Source organism: Ambystoma mexicanum, chromosome 10 (genome assembly GCF_040938575.1).
Source record: "Ambystoma mexicanum isolate Mex_15411 chromosome 10, UKY_AmexF1_1, whole genome shotgun sequence".
Classification (NCBI taxonomy): domain Eukaryota; kingdom Metazoa; phylum Chordata; class Amphibia; order Caudata; family Ambystomatidae; genus Ambystoma; species Ambystoma mexicanum.
The window spans coordinates 1,006,934,884-1,006,955,868 of NC_090932.1; the positions used below are offsets into that span (position 1 = coordinate 1,006,934,884).

Genomic DNA, 20,985 nt, shown 5'->3' on the forward strand with positions numbered 1-20,985 from the left:
CTGAACAGTCCCTTCATGAACTCTTTCACCAGACGATGAGACCACAAGGACGTCCGCCCCGTGGTTCTGGTGTATCGGGAGATCGCAGCAAGATGAATCTTGATGGACGCGTGTGCCAGTCCAGCTTTGGCCAGCGTCAGCAGGTACGGCAGTACTTGGGAAGCCGTAATCCGTAGAGGGTTAATCTTCTGTGCGTGGCACCAGACAGAGAACCTCTTCCATTTGTGTCCGTAGCATTTAAGAGTCGAGGACGCCCTGGTCTTTGCAAGAACCTCTCTGCAGTTGGCCGGTATGTCGTATCCTCCAAACTCTAGCGCCGCAGGAGCCAGGCCTGCAAGTTCAGCGATTCCGGGTCGTGGTGGAGGATGGCGCCTCCTTCCCTGGAGAGTAGATCCGCGACCACCGGCAGTTTGATTGGCGGGGACGCTGACAAGTCCAGAAGGTCCGGGAACCATATCTGCCTCGGCCACGCAGGTGCGACGAGGATCATCCCGCACCGCGACCTCTTGAGCTGGTTGACGAGCCGGATTAGCAGTGGCAAAGGAGGGAACGCGTAGAGGAACAGGCCCTCCCAGGGGAACGAGAAGGCATCGCCCATGCTCCTAGCCTGGGGAAACCTGCTGGCGAACCTCCGGCACTTGGAGTTCGTCGCCGTCGCGAACAGGTCGATCTGGGGTGTGCCCCACCGTCGGAAGAGGCGATCCACTAGATCCTGCCGTAGTTTCCACTCGTGGCACGAGCGCAGCTCCCTGCTGAGTGAGTCGGCGATGGTGTTTTTTATCCCTGCCAGATGAAACGGCACCAGAAACATCCTTTGGGCGACGGCCCAATGCCACAGGTCCTGCGCCTCCTTGGACAGCGCTGAGACCTGGTTCCGCCCTGTTTCCTGATGTAAAACATGGTGGTGGTGTTGTCGGTGAAGATCCTCACCACCTTGCCCTTGAGGGACGGAAGGAAGGACCCGAGGGCCCAGAACACTGCACGGAGCTCCAGGACGTTGATATGGAGGGACTTCTCCGTCGGGAGCCAAAGGCCTCTCGCGTGCAGATTTTCGGTGTGGGCTCCCCACCCTTCCAGGGAGGCATCCGTGGTCACTGTCTCCTGGTGGTCTGGGGTCTGGAAGTCCATGCCCGCCGTCAGATGTGCGCGGTTGCCCCACCACCGGACCGATCGGCGGAAACTCTCGTCGAGTGTGATCCTCTCCTCGAAGCCGCCCGTCGTTTGGATCCAGCGCGCGTCCAGGAACTCCTGCAACGGGCGCATCCGGAGCCTGCACATGGGAATGAGGTAGATGCAAGAAGACATCATTCCGAGGAGGGACTTGATGGACCTCACCTTGGCCGCGTCGGAAACCAACATCCGCTGTACCTTGCCCAGAATGGACCTGGTCCTTTCCTCCGAGGGGGAGGCCAGAAGGGACACTGTCGAGCTTCGCTCCCAGAAACAGTGCATTTTGCGCGGGTACCAGGTGGGACTTGGCGTAGTTCACGGAGAATCCCAGGTCCGTGAGAAGTTGGACGGTCCTTGCCGTGTGCTCCACGGCGAGCTCCCTCGTCTTGGCTCGGATGAGCCAGTCGTCCAGGTAGGGGTAGACGTGGATCCATTCGCGGCGCAGCTGCGCCGCCACCGGTGCAAGGCACTTGGTGAATACCCTGGGTACCGACCGTAGTCCGAAGGGGAGGGCTTTGAACTGGTAGTGACGCCCTTGGACCACAAACCTGAGGAATTTTCGGTGCCCCTTTAGGATGGGGATATGGAAGTAGGCATCCTCCAAATCCAACGACGACAGGAAGTCTCCTTCCTCCAGCTGCCCCAGGAAGTGCTGGAGGGTGACCATCCGGAACTTCTGCGCCTTGATGAACTTGTTCAGACGTCGCAGGTCTAGGATGGGGCGCCATCCTCCCGTCTTCTTCTTCACAAGGAAGTATCTCGAGTAAACTCCGGAGCCCCGAAGCCTCTTTGGGACGAGTTCGATGACGCCCTTCCTGAGCATCGCCTTTACCTCCAGGAGAAGCTGAGGGACGTGAAGCTCTTTCCTGGCCACGGGGGGGACGCGCGGGCACCTTCTTTGAAACTCGAGCGCGTGGCCCCGGGCTAAGGCGTCCAGCACCCAACGGTCGGTGGAGATGGACTCCCACACGCTGACGAAGCTCGCCAGCCGGCCTCCCACCGGGGTGCTTCGGTGGGGGCCCGACCCCACGGCCGGTTCAATCCTGTTTCGACGAGGCTTTGCCGCCTTGACCTCCTTGGCGACGACGGCGGGGTCCGCCAGACTTGCCTCGTCCTCTGTAGGCCTCCTGAGACGACGAGCGGGCCGCCTGACGGTAGGTGGAGAAACCGCCGCCAGAACCTTTGGAGGCGCCCTTGCCACCGCTGCTCCGAAAGGGCGTCCGTCGTTGCTGCAGAACCCCAAGGGCCCGGGCCGTCTCAGTGTCCGCTTTAATGGCCTGAAGGGAATCGTCCACTGTTTTCCCAAACAGGTTGTTCCCATCGAACGGCATGTCCAGGACTCTGGTCTGTACGTCTTGACGGAAGTCCGTAGCCTTGAGCCATCCACGCCGCCTAAGGCAAACGCCGTTGCCCAACTGGCGAAACCCAGTGTCGGCGATGTCCGTCGCAATAGTGATGGCGTGGTCCGACGCCACCTCGCCTTCCTGTAGGATCTCCAGGGCATCCGCCCTCTTGTCGTCCGGTAGGAAGTCCAGCAGGGGAGCCAGTTTGTACCATAGCTCCCTGTCGTAGCGGGCCACGATAGCCAAGGCGTTGGCCGATTTAATCGTCGTCGCTGCAGACGAGATGACCCTGCGTCCCATAGCGTCCAATTTCTTTCCCTCGCCGTCCGGTGGGGAAGTCGATGTGGAGGCCGCACCGCCCCCCCCCCCCCCCGCTTTCTTCCTGGCCGCCGCGGAGACGACGGAATCCGGGGTAGGCTGCGCCCGGAGGCACAGGGGGGCCGCGTCCAGGACCCGGTACTTCTTCTCGTACCGGTCTCTTCTAGCTGGCGTCGTGGAAGGGTTCTTGAGGAGGGCGAGGCCCTCATCCCAAATGTCGTCCAGTAGAGGCACCGCGAGGACCGTCTTCCTCTTGGCCTTTGCGCCGTTGATAAAGGAATCCTTCCTTTTTCTTCTCCTCAGGGCAGAGTTGGAAAAGCTCGGATGCCCTGGCGATCATGGAGTGGAACGATCCAATCTCGTCAGGCGGAGAAGCCCTGGTGGGAGGTGACGATGGTAGATCCTCGTCGTATATCTCGTCGTCCGTACCCGTCGCTGCCGTGTCAGTCCCCGTATCATCCCCTCGGGTGGACGGGGAGGAGGGCTGGACGGGGCGCGATGGCTGAAAAGGAGGTGGAGGGTGAATCCTTCTTTTCTTGGGCGGGGGAGCACCAGAAGGTCCCGGTTCCGGATCCCCCGACGGGAAAGGTTCCTCCGTCGGCAACGGTAGTCTCGTCCTTATCTCTGAACATAAGGACTGTATAGCCAACAAAATGGCCGCCGAGTTGTCTTGCGGCACTGGCAGAGGGGAATCCGACGGGCGATCAGGGGCCCCGTCGGCACCCTCGACGATGTCGTCGTCACCTGCGTCGGGATCCATCCCGACGGGCCGGTCTTCCACGCCAAGGCCGTGGCTTAAGACCTCAATCAGCTCTTCCTCTGAGGTTGAGGCCGAATCTACGACGACGCCCTGCCCCCCCTTTTTCTTCCCCGCCGGGGGTTTCACGGGGGTCCTATCGATGGGCACAAAAGAGGACTCCCTCCGAGGTGGCAGGGAGACTCTGAGCCCCGAGGTCGCCACCACTGGTGTAGCCTCCACAGGCTGAGCCAGTGCCGCCGTGACAGTATCGATAGAGGGCTTGGCCGGATGGATTAAAGCCTTCACCACCTTAGGTGCGCTCACCGCCTTATCCTTGAGGGGGGGGGGGGGGCACTGCCTCGCTCCCCCTCCGATGGGGCCTTCGAGCTCGACCTGGGCCTCTCCAGGAGCTTCGCCGGGTGCTCGCCATTCCTCTTACCCGACCCAGATCGTTGGCTCGTGGCTGAAGGTGCCGGGGAGGGTGCGCCCTGCCTGGCGCCCGTAGAGCCAGACCGTTCGGCGCTCCCGGTGCCAGCGGACTCGCGGTGCTTGGCCTTGTGTTGGACCCCCGTCGCCGGGGCGTCCTCAAAGGTCTTAGAAGACCGCTCGGATTTCTTCCTCTTCTTCTCGCCTGACGGGCTCTTCCCTTCCACCCAGTTGGCGAGACTTTGATGGCGGTCCTTCATGGTCCGCTCCGACATGTTGCAGCAAAACGCACAGTCCTTCTCCACGTGCGTCTTGTCCTCATGTAAGCAGTAGAGACAAAAGGAGTGTTCGTCCTCCTTAAAGACGTTCTGCAGCTGGCATCCAGGGCAGATCCTGAACAGCTTTCCGGGCGTCGAGCTTCCCTTCTCCTGGGCCATGTCCGGGCCTGAGAAACTTCTGGAGTCCTCCAAAAGCGTAGCTCGACGAAATCTTCACCCTTGAGGGGCGCAGACGAATCCGACACGGGTCCCCGTTGATCGGATGGATAGTCGGTGGAGCTTGAGGCTCTTTTGACCGAAAAAACGAAGTTTTTGAGAAAAAACGTGAAAAAATAGCACTAACGCTCGAGAGCAATAGCACGAGGATCCCAACACATGAACGTGCGGTAAAAATCTGAAGATGGCTGCCAGAGGCGGTGCTTAGGTAGAGGGCAGTCATTGGCTGTGGTCAGTATGACGCAGAGACCAGTGATTGGTTATTACTACGAAAGACAGATCAGAAACGAAACTGATACTGCTTTTTTCTTTACCGAGGATTCACAGCCTGACGACGGGGAATATTCATGAGCATGTGAATCCATGCCAGACCCCATGCTGGAGAATTACTCTTACATCCTTTCCCCTTTCCTCCATACTATATGGGCAATTACAACTGATTGTAGTCCAGGGTGGAGAGGAGACCCTCCTTAAGCAAATAGGTTCCAGAGAATCGCCTGTCCGAAAGCCGCATCCGATCTAGAGCCGGTACCCAAACAGTAATGCTTGCAGAAAGCCGAGGGAGAGACCCACATGGCCGTCCTGCTTATGGGATATGGCGCTGGAATGCAATGGCCATTGCCTTGGCCCTGACTGCGTGGGCATGCATGTTGGCCGGGTGCGGTTTGTAATGGCTCTCGTACGCTTCTTTGATGGCAGAGACCATCCAGCAGGCTATGGAAGCCTTAGAGGCATGGTCATGAGCCCCGGAAAGTGACAAACAAGGCGTCCGATTTGCGTAAGCACTTGGTCCTGTCCCAGTAGAATTTCAGGGCACGCCAGACATGCAGGCAGTGCAGCACTCCTTGGGATTGGGAAAAAATGTTGGCAGGACTATTTCCTCATTCAAGTGGAGAGCCGACGGAACCTTGGCAGAAATGCCAGGAGCATCTGCAGGACTACCTTGTGAAAAGTATATGGTTCAGAGGCGACCAGCGCCTGTATTTCACAGACTCTACGAGCTGAAGTAAGGCCGACTTGTAGGGCCGTCTTGATGGTGACCAGCCTGATGTCCATTGACTCGAACAGTTTGTGCGCCAGGGCGCCCAAGACTATGTGAAGGTCCCACACCGGGTGCGGTCTCTTGACGGGTAGGTAGAGCTTTGCAAGTCCCGTCAGATGTTTGATGATAGGGTTGGAGGAGGAAAAAGTGCCGCCCTCAGAGTTCCTGAAAGCCCTAATGGCTGCGAGGTATGTGCGGCAGGTATCCACCTGCACGCCTAAATGGGCGAGGTGAGCCGAAAAGGAGAGCACGTCATCCAAGGTGCACGGCAGGGGGTTGATTCCCTTGGAGTCTGCCCAGTGGCAGAATCTGGTCCATTTGCTTTTGTACTGGGCCCTGGTAGCTCTGCTCCTGGCGCCTTTTATGATCTCTAGATTGGCCTGTGAGAGGCTAAGGTGCCAAATCGTTACCTGCTCAGGTACCACGCTGAGAGGGGTAGCTTCCCTGGCAGAGGGTGGATGATTATGCCCCCCTGCTGTGCCAGAGGATATGCTGGGCCCATCGGGAGGTGAATTGGGGGCACTTCGTAGAGGATGAGCAGCTCCGAAAACCATGGTCTGGCCGGCCACCATGGATCTATTAGGATAAGGAGTTGGCGAGACTCCTTGATTTTGCATATTACCCAGTGAATCAGGGGCGTGGGCGGAAAGGCGTAGGCTTTCATAGCGGTCCACTGGAGGTGAAATGCGTTGCCCAGAGAGCCGGGGCCCAGACCTTGCCAGGATGCAAACTGAGGACACTTCTTGTTGTGCTAGGTGGCAAAGAGATCCACCTGGGGTGACCACACCTGTTGAAGATCTCCTGAATAACTAGGTTGTTTAGCTGCCACTCGTAATTGTCCGCTAACAGACTCCTGAGCTTGTCCGCTTCCAGGTTGGATTCCCCCAGGAGGTGGACTGCTGTGAGGTAAATGTCATTTTCCAGGGCCCACTCCCACATGCTTATCACCAGTCTGCACAGAGGAGGGGATCTGGTGCCTCCCTGCTTGTTGAGGTAGTATATGCTGGTCGAGTTGTCCGCCTGGATGAGGACAACCCTGCCCCTGAGAAGTGGTAGGAATGCCCTGAGCTCCAGCCAGATGGCGTTCAGCTCTAACCAATTGATGTGGCATTCCTGTTCCTGTCGAGTCCAGGTGCTGTGGACCGAGAGACCGTCCAGGGGGGCTCGCCAGCCTTCGAGCGAGGAGTCTGTGGTAATGGTGGCCCGAGGAGTGGGCGGCCGTAAAGGCTTGCCCCTCCGCAGGTTGCAGTCTCTGGACCACCATGCGAGGTCCGGGTGGAGAGATTGAGGAACATTGATCATCTCGGATTGAGAACCCCGCTCCTGCTTCATGAGGCCGTGAAGTGCAGCTTAACCCTGCTTATCCTTAGTCTTGTGTGCAGAACGGCTAGTAGGACCGCTGCCAGAAGACCCAGGAGATGTTGGTACCACCAAGCCGAGGCGACTTCTCTGCTGAGGAAGTGGGTTGTGGCTCTCTTGATGGCCGAGATTTTGTCCTCCGAATGGAAGACCTTCTCGGAGCACGTGTCCCAGGAAAGGCCCAGGAATATTAGATTCTCAGTGGGCTGCAGCTGTGACTTCTTGAGATTGAGCAAGAAGCCCAGATCGTGCAGTGTGTTCATAAGGGCATGGGAAGAGTGGTGAAGTGCTTCCGGAGATGTAGCCCTGACAAGCCAGTCGTCTAGCTATGGGTAGATGCGGAGGCCCTGCGCTCGGAGGAGGGCCGCCACTGTATTCATGCATGTGGAAACGACCCTGGGGTCCGAGTTGATGCCAAAAGGGAGGACCTTGTATTGGAAATGGCAGGTCATGATCCTGAACCATAGGAAAGAACGATGGGGCTGCCAAATCGGGATATGTAGGTACGTGTCCTTCAGATCCAGGGAGCACATCCAGTCTCCTGTGTCCAATGTCTCTGTGTTAAAAGCTGGCGTAACCATCTTTAAGGAGTAAGGAGAGGTTGAGGGTGGAAAGATCCAGCCCAACTCTCAGGCCCTCCTGGTTGTTCTTCTGAAAGGTGAAAAAAACCTGGAGTAAAAGCCAAAGCCTCGCTGGGAGGCTGGGACTTCCTCCACTGCCTGGCTCTCTACGAGTGATCTCCGCCAAAAGAGTTGCTGTCCCAACCTGTGGGAGGGGAGGTGAGGCTGGGCTAGGAAGGCGGTACCCCGTGGACACTAAAGGTAGGATCCAGGGGTCAGCAAAATTCTGACGCCATAAATGTGCATGGAGAGTAAGCCTGCCACCCACCTGAGACACGTAGACCTTAAGGGGCGTGTCATGCCTTCTTTCCTTTGGAGGCTGTCGCCAAGGAGGGGGGGACAGGAAAAAGCCCTTATTCCCCTCCAATCCCCCTTTTTTTGTTGCTTGCGCCGGTTTTGAGACGCGCAGTCTGGCTGCCTCGATTTGCGTTCCTGGAAGCCGCGGGACCCTCCGTATGTACGACCCCTTGCAGAGCGCTGCTGAGATTGTGTACACGATTTGGGCGTGTCTTTGTAAGGATGGATAAATACTTCGCTATTTGTGAGCTGTTTTTCTTGTCCAACTCTTCGTCTGTAGATGAGTGGTAGAGCCCCCCCAGTCCCACTCAAATGGTAGATCTAGTATGCGTTCCTGGACATCCGCGTTGAATTTTGTTGCCCGGAGCCATGCTGTCCTCCTTATGTCTGTGGCAATACAGATGGCACGGCCAGAGGCATCAATATGGGCCACTGTGGATTCCATGAGGTCATGCGCCACCAGCTTGGCCTCGGCTAGCCCCGCCTTAAAGCACGATTGGCTCTGGGTGGGGAGTTCCGGGACGAAGTCCGCAATTTCCCACCATAATCGTTGGTTGGCAGATGCAAGCATGGCATCGACTTGACGTAGATTTAAAGAGGCGTTGGAATAGAGTTTCTTGCCATACGCCTCCAAGATCATCTCCTCCTTGCCTAGCAGCGCCGCAGAGGAAGAGGCTGAGACTTGGAGTATTGTGATGCTGCAGCGATCACCGAGGAGTGTGGCTGAGGATGGGCGAAAGCAAGAGTGTATCCACCTCCATCTGCCTGTACTTGGCGTCCAGGCGTTGATTGATCAGCTGGACTGAGTGGGGTTTGAGCCAACCCCTCTTGGCCAGGGAGACTACATCGGTCTGCATAGGAATCCCCGATTTGGCAAAGGGGCGTTGTGTAAGGACTTCTGCCAGAACCCCCCCCCCCCCTCTGCCGGCTGCTCGACCTCGGGTTGGGGTAGGCCCAGGTACTCCGCCAGACCAGCAAGACTTTTGGGGAAGGCCCTAGCTGAGGATGGCGTGTTCAGATCCTCCTCCTTATACGTATCCTGCGGATCCTGTGGAGGAGGAGGAGGAGGAGTAGATGGCGCCGAAGACTGGGTTACAGGGACGCGGAGGTCGCAGAGTTGGCTGTGGAGCCAGATGCTCCAGGGCCTTTGGGCCCGATGGAGGCATCTGTGGTGCCGCTAGTATGGCCGGAATTACTTCCCTGATGGCGTCCTTGAGGATAACGCCCATCTGAAGTGACTGCATGAGGCTGAGGAACCTCTCGAAGAAAACCACCTCGCTGACTGAAGTGGTGGCAGGGGGTGCTGACAGGGTAGTGGGGGGCTGCGGAGGCTGCTGAAAAACCCTGTCCATACGGACACAAAGGAAAGTTGCCCTGCACATAAGAGGGGTAGACTGTAGGAGACCAACCTGGTTGAGGCCAATCCCACCTGGACACTAGTTCTTTGCCGAATTCCTGGAATGGCGTCGGACGAGAGCCTCTATCTGGCGCGGTGGCCATTTTGTCGAGCTGCCTGCCACGTGTTACTTAGCCTGCTGGGCCCAGCCACCTACAAGACTCTTGCTCCTCAAGCCTAGGCCCAGTAGGTGTAGAACCCTCGACCCGGGGGGTCCACATAGCTGCCTTTAGGCGCCCCCTCAGAAGAATTTCTGATATTAGGGAATAGACCCTCGGCCATGGTGCCGGTACAAAGGCAGAGCCCAAGTACCTTCTGGTCCCTCAACACTGTCACAGGGAGGATCCCTTGGCACGAACACCAGTAGCTGCAGCAGCCTCGGTGCAAGCGTTGGTATAAGGACTTGACCGTCCATCCCACGCGGGAGAGGACCTGGGAAGGAGTCTCCCTTGCGGGGTGCGATGGAGAATATCGGCCCCACCTTCTGGAAGAGCTCCCTCCACCTGGCTAGTCAGTTCTTCAGCACTTTCGAGGACAGCGAGCCACACGCTGAACAAGCTTGCCAACCGTGGTCTGGGCCAAGCCAACGTAGGCAGAGGGCGTGGGGGTCTGAAGTTGGGAATAGCCCATAGCAGGCTGGACACCTGCTGATCCCTGTCTAAGTTAACACGCGCCGGGGAGGAACGGGACACCTGAGGACCGACTACCTAAATGACAAAAAGAAAAAGACGAGATGAAGTATCAGCGCGTGGAATTACATGACCGAAGCCAAACCCGTTAGCGCTGGTGAATTCTGCCTGTTCCCATCAATGCGGAAAAGGGGGCTGAGGTGTGGCGCCGGAGTCAGGGCAGCGTATGCTCCGTGGGCCACACCCCAACACGCATCTGAATTTAAAGGGGAAAAAGGTTACGTCTCCTGTCCCTTGGAAGGGAGGCCCATACAGTATGGAGGAAAGGGGACGGGGCGTAAGAGTACGACCCAGGGGCCAGTGATTGGTTGTTAGGAGAAAGACAGTTGAGAAGTGAAACTTCTTCCAGCTGTCCGAGCACATGCTGAAGAGTAACCATCCGGAATGTTTGGGACTTTATGCATTTGTTCAGTCGACCAAGGTCGAGAATGGGACTTTAGCCCCCGGTCTTCTTTCTGACGAGGAAGTACCTTGAGTACACTCGGAGCCTCTTCGGGGCGAGCTCTATCGCACCTTTCCTTAGCAAGGGAGGCACCTCCAGCAACAGCTGAGTGATGTGGTTTTCTTGCCTGGCCACTGGTGGTATTCGGGGACACTTCAGTTGAAATCTCAGGGTGTGTCCATGGGCGAGAGCGTCCAGCACCCAATGGTCGGTGGAGATGGTTTTCCACGCGCTGACCAAGTTCACCAGCCGGCCTCCAAACAGGGTGCATGGGTAGGGGCCCGATGCCACGGCCGGTTCAATCCTGCTTGGATGTCGAAGGGCCGCCTTGGGGACCCTGGCAACGGCATCCTCCGCCGAAGGCCTTGGAGTGGCCCCTGTTGGTCTCCTGGCCCAAAGAGCAGGGGGTTGGCGGTAAGAGGACCCCCCCTCCCCGCCAAACCCCTTGGCAGATTCTTGGGACTTGCTGCCTGAGGTCTGAAAGGACGGCTTCCGTTGCTGAAGAGTGCCCAAAGAAACTTGACGAAATTCGCCCTTGAGGGGGCACTGAAGAATCCGAAAAACAGGTCCCCGTTGGAGCACAAGGCCTGATTGACCAAAAATAGAGTACTCTTTCAAAAAGGGAAAAAAACGCAGTAAAAGCTTGAGAGCTAAACACAAGGACTACCAACACTTGAACGTGCGGTAACAATCTGAAAATGGCTGCCAGAGGAGGGGCTTAGGTAGAGGGCAGTCAATGGATGGGGGCAGTATAATCCAGAGCTCAGCAATTGGTTGTTAGGAGAAAGACAGTTCAGATTTTTTTTTCTTTACTGAGGATTCCCAGCCTGACGACGGGGAATATAGCATGTGAAACCTTGCTAGACCCCATGCTGGCTAACTTTATAAAGACACTTTGGAGAGTCAAAAAAAATGACACCCATACCAAAAAGATTCTGCGAGTGTGGGAAAAGGTTCCCACTCGCAGAGGTATTAAGGAAAACTACCCCACCAGAAAAGCAAAACGTTCTGGGGTTGACCCAGGTCACGAAGATTTACCATGTCTATGAAAATCTTACCTAACAATTTTCTAGGCACGTTTCGTACAAGTCCCCTATTATGATCCAGTCGTCTAGGTAGGGGTACATGGGGTTGGACTTCCTGCGCAGGTCTGCTGCCAGTACCTTTGTAAAAACCCTCAAGGGTGAGGCAATGTCAAAAGGGAGAACTATGAACTAATCGTATGTGTCCTCGATCATGAAACAGAGGTACTTTCTGTGCGCTGGTAACATTGAAATATGTATGCATCTTTCATGTCCAGTGTGGCCATGTAATCCCCCATGCCCCATTAGCAGGCTTAATTCCTGAAGAGTTGTCATCCTGAACTTAGGTGGTTTGACATACTTGTTCCCATGACGCAGATCTAAAACGGGGCACATAGATCCTTTTTGTGTACAAGGAAGTGCACTGAATAAATACCTTTGTTTACCTAGAGGCGCGGGATGACTTCAATGGCGCCCTTTTTCAGTAGGACCTGAACCTCTTCCAACAGGATGCGCAGATTTTCTGATGACCGGCGTTTCTGGGTGGTTGGTTTGCGGGGTGGCCGGAGGAACTCAATGCCATACGCATGGGCAACAGTCTTCAGTACCCACTGATCTGATGTGACCCCCTCACACACATGGACAAATGATGGTAGATGTCACACGACTGTGGAAGAATGGGAGGGGACCCGTACTGACAAGTCACTTGGAGTCCCGGGAAGCAGAGTTTCTGCCCCGGCCCTTTCCCTGTCAAAAACCTATTTTGGGACTGGAAATAAGTGCAGGTGCCCTGTCCGGAAGCCCATTTGAATACGCCAGAGTCATATTGTGCATGGGCAGAGCAGGAGAAGGAATGCGTGAGTTGGAGTTACTGCATTGGACAAAGGGCTTCTTTTTTGCTGTCTACAAGGCTTGGTCAACTGCTTTCCAAAAAAGGTTGGCTTCCTCCACTCGCTTGTTGATTAAGGAAGCCAGAGTCTCTGGCTTGTACCCCCAAGTTATTAATCCAGGCATGGCGTTTCTTCAGGGTTCGCTGCACAGTTTCGGAAGAGTCATTCTTGAGGATATTCTGAGTGACCGTCTACCCTCTGCAACCACCGCTAACAGGAGGGTACTAGTACATTCTGGGACAACCTGAAGGCAGTCCTGAACAAAACCCCATTGAACGTCACCATAGCTCGCAAGGAATGGTGTGTTGTTGGCAATCCTGGTGGAATGCGTTTCAGATGTGGTAACGTGCTTCCCCAGGGCATACAACATTTTGCAGGCCTCGTCAGGAGAAGATTCCAACAGAGACAGTGGTATCCCTGCCCTCTTGCAAGTAGTAGTGACAACTAACGAGTGAAGGAAAGTGCGGCCCCTAATGTAGAGCAGGTCTGAGGGAGCCGAGCACATTTCTTTTTCCACAAGGGGGGTTAGCGCTTGAGTGAAAGAGTAATGAAGGAGCCAGACGCTGCAAGGGGATGGTTTAACTGACCAGAGTCTTTTCCTTAAGAATATCTTCCACAAAGTCTGATTCAGGGGCGGTTGTGTGTGTGATAATTTTGAAGTAAGCATCCTTCTTCAGGAAAGTGTTGAACATCTGGTAGTCTATATGCGACTAGTCTCTTGGCTGAGAGGCGGTAGGCGCATTCAGAAAGATGTCAGCCTCATGTGGCGGAGTGTGCCACGTACCCTGGTCATCACATGGTTCTAGACTGGGTCCTGGTAACTGGGATCCTGGTGGTTGTGGCCATGGCCGTAAGTATAGGCAGCATCCTGGCTAGATTTATCCGGGTCATCCCTAAAGACATCGACATGGGTGTCCTGATGGGATTTCTCCAAGGAGGGAAATTGGTCACCGAGAGAGTGGAGCCTCTGGGAATTGGGGGGAGTGGGGCATGGGTTTACATCCCTTATGTCTCTTCAAGAGGTCTTCAAAATGTTCTCAAACCGGCCTGATAAGTCAATGAACCCAGCCATATTACTCATACAGTCTGTGCAGATGGGGCTGAGCCTTGAACTAAGGCCATAGGAAGAGGAGGGGAGGCCAGAGAATAGGGGGCCTTCCTGTGGTCCAAAGCAGCAAATCAAGACTTCGAAAGCTTCTCCCGAAGTTTCTGGAGTGTTTTTTCGACGATTTGGTAAGTTTCGGCACGGCGTTCGGCGCTGCTGTGGTCGTAGGTACTAACGTGTCTTTCAGCAGTACCACGTCTGAAGCAGGTTTTGAAGGAGCGCCCGCTACAGAAGTAGGTTAAGTCCCATGCGTAGGCCGTGTATGCTGGTGCGCGGAGGGCACCAAACCAGGAGGTTCGGAAGGTCCTGACAGAACTAGACTGGCCTGTGGGCATTTAAACTTTGCTCAACGGATTTGATGGGGAAAGTTTGGGGGCTGTGTGGTTTGAAGCATGTTGTGCTTGAATGTCCATGTCACCAGGGTGCGACTTCCCCATAGTACTGCCGGCAGAATGCCTGCTGGACCAGGGGCAGACGTGGGAGAATAAGGGCTCCACAGTAACATCAACTGCCTCTGAATCGGATCCGTGGATACCGACAGATTTATCTGATGCGATGGCGCCAGTGGGAGAGGGACTCTCAGCCTGCATGGAATAGGCCGCCCACCGTTTCATATGCCTGTCTTTCAGGGTCTTGGGCCGAAAGTTTACAGGCTTTACACGAGTGCTCGTCGTGGTGACGAGGGAGACTCCTATTGCGCATTGGCGATGGGTGTCGACGGAAATTTGCAGTTTGTTAGGAAAGAGTTCTCTTTACTGCACCTTTCCTGTCATTTTTTATGGACCACCAAACCTTTTGCTTTCATTTTTTAGCCTAACCTGTACTTTTTACAGTGCAGTGAAGCCTTACGCTTCACTACACTGTCTTTTGCTCATAGGTTATGGGGAAACTGACATGTGCTTCAGGATGTCAGTACTGGGAAACATTGTTTCCCTTAGTCTTGCGATTTGGTTAGCACTTTCAGTAACTTCTCACCTGTGGTAATTTTATCGCTGTACAAAGCATCTTACAATGCAGTACAATTGGGAACACTTGTTTTTGCCCTAGGCAAACACTCAAAGGAAATTTTCTTAATCTGGGTGTGCTGAATGAACAAGCTGTTGCGAGCCTTGACTTAATACCAGTTTTTGGTGCTTTTCGTTTTAGCCTGTGTGCGTTTGGCTACAATTGTGGCTAGTGTCCAAACATGGCCATGCCACATGGTTTTTCGCTTGTCCTTTAGCCTTTTTGGCCTGGCCTGTGAGGCCAGGAAAATCCTTAGCTGGACTTCCAATTATCGACCGACCACGATGGTGGAAAAAAAATTCTGAGCGACCTTGACGGGTTGAGGATGGGTACAGTAGACTTCACTAGGGACAGTATTACTGACACAGCCAGTCAACATCCCTTTGAGTTTCTAAAGTAAATCATGTAATACTCCATGACTACTACTAGATGTAGGCCTATGCCTACCATGTGATCTAAGCAGATCCACAAGCCTCAGAAATATAAATCAATATTTGACAACAGTTTGTACTGACACTATCAAAAACTTTGAACAGGCGAAGAACATGGAAAATAAAGTTAATTCGATGCATAAACATTTAAGAAATCTGGCAAATAAAGGCATGTTCCAAGGTTGATGCCATAGAAATGCAAAATCCAGATCATAGTAACCGACTTACCTTGTCAAGAACAACATCGCTAATCTGCGGAAGCCCCTCTGGTTTTTGCATGCTGGCCAAGATATACTGGAAGCCGAGAAGAAACTCGCGATCATAGCTCTTCTTCTCTTCTGGGTTCAATGGTTTCCACTGATCTGTAAAAACATACAAGCCATTAGAGGCACACAAACTGACTAGGAGAGCGCCTGTTGGAAAGCATTTTAAAACATTGGTCCTAGGCCATGCTGACGGAAAGAATGTATTTTTAGCTCTCAACTTGGGATCAGCAATTAAGGAACATGTTACTTACCTGTAACTGTTCACCAGCATGGGTCTGGAATGGATTCACATGCTCATGAGTATTCCCGTCGTCAGGCTGGGAATTCTCGGTAAAGAAAACATCAGTTTCATTTCTTTCTCCTAACAACCAAGCTCTGGGTCATACTGCCCACAGGTAATGACTGCCCTCTACCTAAGCCTCCTCTGGCAGTCATCTTCAGATTTGGTAGCACGGAAAGTGGCAATAGGACCAAGAGAAGAGTCGCAGAGGGGTAGGCGGGGGGGATCCATGTGAATCCATGCTGGAGAAGAAAAAGTTACTTACCAACTGGTAACACTCTTTCAACTGGATGTTCCTCCAACGTATTCCACATCTTTGACATGTAATACCCACAGTTCATGTCTTTTACTCCATAACGTGTGACCTGCTTGTACACAATGCCTGCACATATCCTTGAGGGAACGCAAGCTGCAATAGCATAGGAAATTCTCCAGAGGGGCAGGCTGGGAGGGCGATGTGGAATACGTTGGAGGAACATCCAGTCGAAAGAACATTACCAGTTGGTAAGTAACTTGTTCGTCGAATGGATTGCGTCCTCCAACCTATTCCACATCTTTGACAGACTCCCAAAGCAGTATCAGTGTATGGAGGAGGGAGACGAATTTAGAATATCCAATCAGATGGCAGAAGAACCGCTTTACCAAAGGCCATATCTTTACCATGGAGCATATCCAGTTAGTAATGTTTGACAAAGGTGTAGATGGAAGACCATGTCGCTGCATAACAAATATTCCTAATAGGAACTCCCTGCTGCAGGGCTGTTGAAGTAGCCACGCCCCTAGTGGAGTGAGCTTGCAACCCCTCAGGATGGTCCTTGCCTGCCAATCTAGAACATTCAGTAATGGTGAGGATAATCCATCTGGACAAGGCTGTTTGGTAACAACCTGGCCCAATCACCCTGGACATTCTAGAAATATAGAAGCTCAGAGCTCTCCTAGCGTCCAACCTATGGAGTCGCTCCTCTTCCTTACCAGGATGAGGAGGAGGATAGAAAGCAGGAAGTACCACCTTCTGTCTTAAATGAAACTCAGACACTACCATAAGTAGAAAGGATGGACGTACCGTCATTACAACCCCATCCTTGAGGAACACAGTAAAGGGTGGCTTAGATGAAAATGCCTGCAATTCACTCACTCTGCGAGCAGATTTAACTGCAACCAAGAAAACCGTCTTGAAAGACAATCTCAAAGGACAAGAGAGCAAAGGTTCAAACGGAGCACCCATCAGGAATTTCAAGACCAAATTCAGATCCCACACCGGCACCCGAAACGTGGACGGCAGGAACACATTGAGCCCTTTTAGAAATTGGGAAATCAAAGGAATCTTACAATAAGAACATTCTTCAGACGAGCACTTGAAGATGGACAGCGCCGCCAGGTAACCTTTAATGGTACCTACTTGGAGACACCTGTGGGCCAAAGAAAGCAAGAATCATAGAACCATTTGAATGGAACACTGAAAAGGATTGACATTGTGTCCCCTGAACCAGTCGCAAAACTTACGCCAACGATGGAACAAGTTACTTACCTGTAACTGTTGTTCTCCAGCATGGGTCTGGCATGGATTCACATGCTCATGAATATTCCCCGTCGTCAGGCTGGGAATCCTCGGTAAAGAAAAAACCAGTATCAGTTTCGTTTCTGATCTGTCTTTCGTAGTAATAACCAATCACTGGTCTCTGCGTCATACTGACCACAGCCAATGACTGCCCTCTACCTAAGCACCGCCTCTGGCAGCCATCTTCAGATTTGGAAGCACGTGAAGTGGCAGTATGACCAAGTGAAGAGCCGCAGAGGGGTAGGCGGGAGGGTTCGCATGTGAATCCATGCCAGACCCATGCTGGAGAACAACAGTTACAGGTAAGTAACTTGTTCCTTCTCCAGCATGGGGTCTGGCATGGATTCACATGCTCATGAATAAAGAATACATAGCAGTACACACATGCACAACCACGGGAGGTGGCAAAGGCTGAACATTAAGCATTACATCAAACTCAACATTAAGCATCTTACCTCCTCACCAGGCTCACCTCAGGCGAACAGGTTGCGCAGCACTGCTTGGCCGACCCTGGACTCCTCCCTGGAATCCCGATCGACGCAGTAGAATTTCGTGAAGGTGTGCGTCGACCTCCAGGTAGCAGCCCTGCATATGTCCAGCAGGGGCACACCAGAAAGGAACGCCGTGGTAGCTGCGATCGCTCTGGTGGAATGGGCTCTCGGACGGCCAGGCAGCGGTCGGTTTGCCAACCGATGACAGTACATGATACAGCCGGAGAGCCATCTGGAAATGGAAGCCTTCGAGAGAGCCTTCCCCTGATTGACAGGTCCAAAATTCACAAAGAGTTGTGACGTCTTCCGAAAACACTTCGTGCGGTCCACGTAGAACTTCAGCGCTCTAGCCACATCCAGCGAGTGCAAAGTCCTCTCAGCCGGCGACGAAGGCGACGGGAAGAACACAGGCAACACCAAGGGTTCGTTGAGATGGAAGTCCGACAGTACCTTGGGCATGTAGGAGGGGTGCGTCCTGAGCACTACCCTCGTGTCGTGGAAAGTCAAGTACGGGGCCTTGCAGGAAAGGGCCTGGATCTCTCCCACCCGTCATGCGGAGGTGATGGCCACAAGAAACGCTGTTTTCCACGACAGAAACTTCAACGGGGCCGAGTGCAGAGGCTCGAACGGAGGTCCCATGAGCTTGGTCAGCACCACGTTGAGCTCCCACGCCGGGGCCGGCGCCTTCACAGGCGGGAACGATCTGAACAGTCCCTTCATGAACTCTTTCACCAGACGATGAGACCACAAGGACGTCCGGCCCGTGGTTCTGGTGTATCGGGAGATCGCAGCAAGATGAATCTTGATGGACGCGTGTGCCAGTCCAGCTTTGGCCAGCGTCAGCAGGTACGGCAGTACTTGGGAAGCCGTAATCCGTAGAGGGTTAATCTTCTGTGCGTGGCACCAGACAGAGAACCTCTTCCATTTGTGTCCGTAGCATTTAAGAGTCGAGGACGCCCTGGCCTTTGCAAGAACCTCTTTGCAGTCGGCCGGTATGTCGTATCCTCCAAACTCTAGCGCCGCAGGAGCCAGGCCTGCAAGTTCAGCGATTTCGGGTCGTGGTGGAGGATGGCGCCTCCTTCCCTGGAGAGTAGATCCGTGTCCACCGGCAGCTTGATTGGCGGGGACGCTGACAAGTCCAGAAGGTCCGGGAACCATATCTGCCTCGGCCACGCAGGTGCGACGATCATCCTGCACCGCGACCTCTTGAGCTGGTTGACGAGCCGGATTAGCAGTGGCAAAGGAGGGAACGCGTAGAGGAACAGGCCCTCCCAGGGGACCGAGAAGGCATCGCCCATGCTCCTCGCCTGGGGTAACCTGCTGGCAAACCTCCGGCACTTGGAGTTCGTCGCCGTCGCGAACAGGTCGATCTGGGGTGAGCCCCACCGTCGGAAGAGGCGATCCACTAGATCCTGCCGTAGTTCCCACTCGTGGCACGAGCGCAGCTCCCTGCTGAGTGAGTTGGCGATGGTGTTTTTTATCCCTGCCAGATGAAACGGCACCAGAAACATCCTCTGGGCGACGGCCCAATGCCACAGGTCCTGCGCCTCCTTGGACAGCGCTGGAGACCTGGTTCCGCCCTGTTTCCTGATGTAAAACATGGTGGTGGTGTTGTCGGTGAAGATCCTCACCACCTTGCCCTTGAGGGACGGAAGGAAGGACCCGAGGGCCCAGAACACTGCACGGAGCTCCAGGACGTTGATATGGAGGGACTTCTCCGTCGGGAGCCAAAGGCCTCTCGCGTGCAGATTTTCAGTGTGCGCTCCCCACCCTTCCAGGGAGGCATCCGTGTTCACTGTCTCCTGGTGGTCTGGGGTCTGGAAGTCCATGCCCGCCGTCAGATGTGCGCGGTTGCCCCACCACCGGACCGCCCGGCGGAAACTCTTGTCGAGTGTGATCCTCTCCTCGAAGCTGCCTGTCGTTTGGATCCAGCGTGCGTCCAGGAACTCCTGCAACGGGCGCATCCGGAGCCTGCACATGGGAATGAGGTAGATGCAAGAAGACATCATTCCGAGGAGGGACTTGATGGACCTCACCCTGGCCGCGTCGGAAACCAACATCCGCTGTACCTTGCCCAGAATGGACCTGGTCCTTTCCTCCGACGGGGAGGCCAGAAGGGACACTGTCGAGCTTCACTCCCAGAAACAGTGCGCTTTGCGCGGGTACCAGGTGGGACTTGGCGTAGTTCACGGAGAATCCCAGGTCCGTGAGAAGTTGGACGGTCCTTGCCGTGTGCTCCACGGCGAGCTCCCTCGTCTTGGCTCGGATGAGCCAGTCGTCCAGGTAGGGGTAGACGTGGATCCCCTCGCGGCGCAGCTGCGCCACCACTGGTGCAAGGCACTTGGTGAATACCCTGGGTGCCGACCGTAGTCCGGAGGGGAGGGCTTTGAACTGGTAGTGACACCCTTGGACCACAAACCTGAGGAATTTTCGGTGCCCCTTTAGGATGGGAATATGGAAGTAGGCATCCTCCAAATCCAACGACGACAGGAAGTCTCCTTCCTCCAGCTGCCCCAGGACGTGCTGGAGGGTGACCATCCAGAACTTCTGCGCCTTGATGAACTTGTTCAGACGTCGCAGGTCTAGGATGGGGCGCCATCCTCGCGTCTTCTTCGTCACGAGGAAGTATCTCGAGTAAACTCCGGAGCCCCGAAGCCTCTTTGGGACGAGTTCGATGACGCCCTTCCTGAGCATCGCCTTTACCTCCAGGAGAAGCTGAGGTACGTGAAGCTCTTTCCTGGCCACGGGGGGGACGCGCGGGCACCTTCTTTGAAACTCGAGCGCGTGGCCCCGGGCTAAGGCGTCCAGCACCCAACGGTCGGTGGAGATGGACTCCCACACGCTGACGAAGCTTGCCAGCCGGCCTCCCACCGGGGTGCTTCGGTGGGGGCCCGACCCCACGGCCGGTTCAATCCTGTTTCGACGAGGCTTTGCCGCCTTGACCTTTTTGGCGACGACAGCGGGGTCCGCCAGACTTGCCTCGTCCTCTGTAGGCCTCCTGAGACGACGAGCGGGCCGCTTGACGGTAGGTGGAGAAACCGCCGCCGGAACCTTTGGAGGCACCCTTGTTTCCGCTGCTCCGAAAGGGCGTCCGTCGTTGCTGCAGAACCAAGGGCCCGGGCCGTCTCAGTGTCCGCTTTAATGGCCTGAAGGGAATCGTCCACTGTTTTCCCAAACAGGTTGTTCCCATCGAACGGCATGTCCAGGACTCTGGTCTGTACGTCTTGACGGAAGTCCGTAGCCTTGAGCCATCCACGCCGCCTAAGGCAAACGCTGTTGCCCAACTGGCGAAACCCAGTGTCGGCGATGTCCGTCGCAATAGTGATGGCGTGGTCCGACGCCACCTCGCCTTCCTGTAGGATCTCCAGGGCATCCGCCCTCTTGTCGTCCGGTAGGAAGTCCAGCAGGGGAGCCAGTTTGTACCATAGCTCCCTGTCGTAGCGGGCCACGATAGCCAAGGCGTTGGCCGCTTTAATCGTCGTCGCTGCAGACGAGATGACCCTGCGTCCCTTAGCGTCCAATTTCTTTCCCTCGCCGTCCGGTGGGGAAGTCGATGTGGAGGCCGCACCCCCCCCCGCTTTCTTCCTGGCCGCCGCAGAGAC

At 54.9% G+C, this 20,985-nt stretch overlaps 1 protein-coding gene across 12 annotated transcripts in view; it reads right to left on the reverse strand.

Moving 5' to 3' along the window:
- Positions 1–20,985, reverse strand: part of EIF4G1 (eukaryotic translation initiation factor 4 gamma 1) — a 1,670,216-nt gene that overhangs the window by 464,762 nt on the left and 1,184,469 nt on the right. For all 12 annotated transcript variants that reach the window (XM_069618798.1, XM_069618805.1, XM_069618804.1 and 9 more), the window contains one exon: positions 15,017–15,150. In XM_069618798.1, the coding sequence (XP_069474899.1) occupies positions 15,017–15,150 (134 nt within the window). The remainder of the gene's footprint in view (positions 1–15,016; positions 15,151–20,985) is intronic.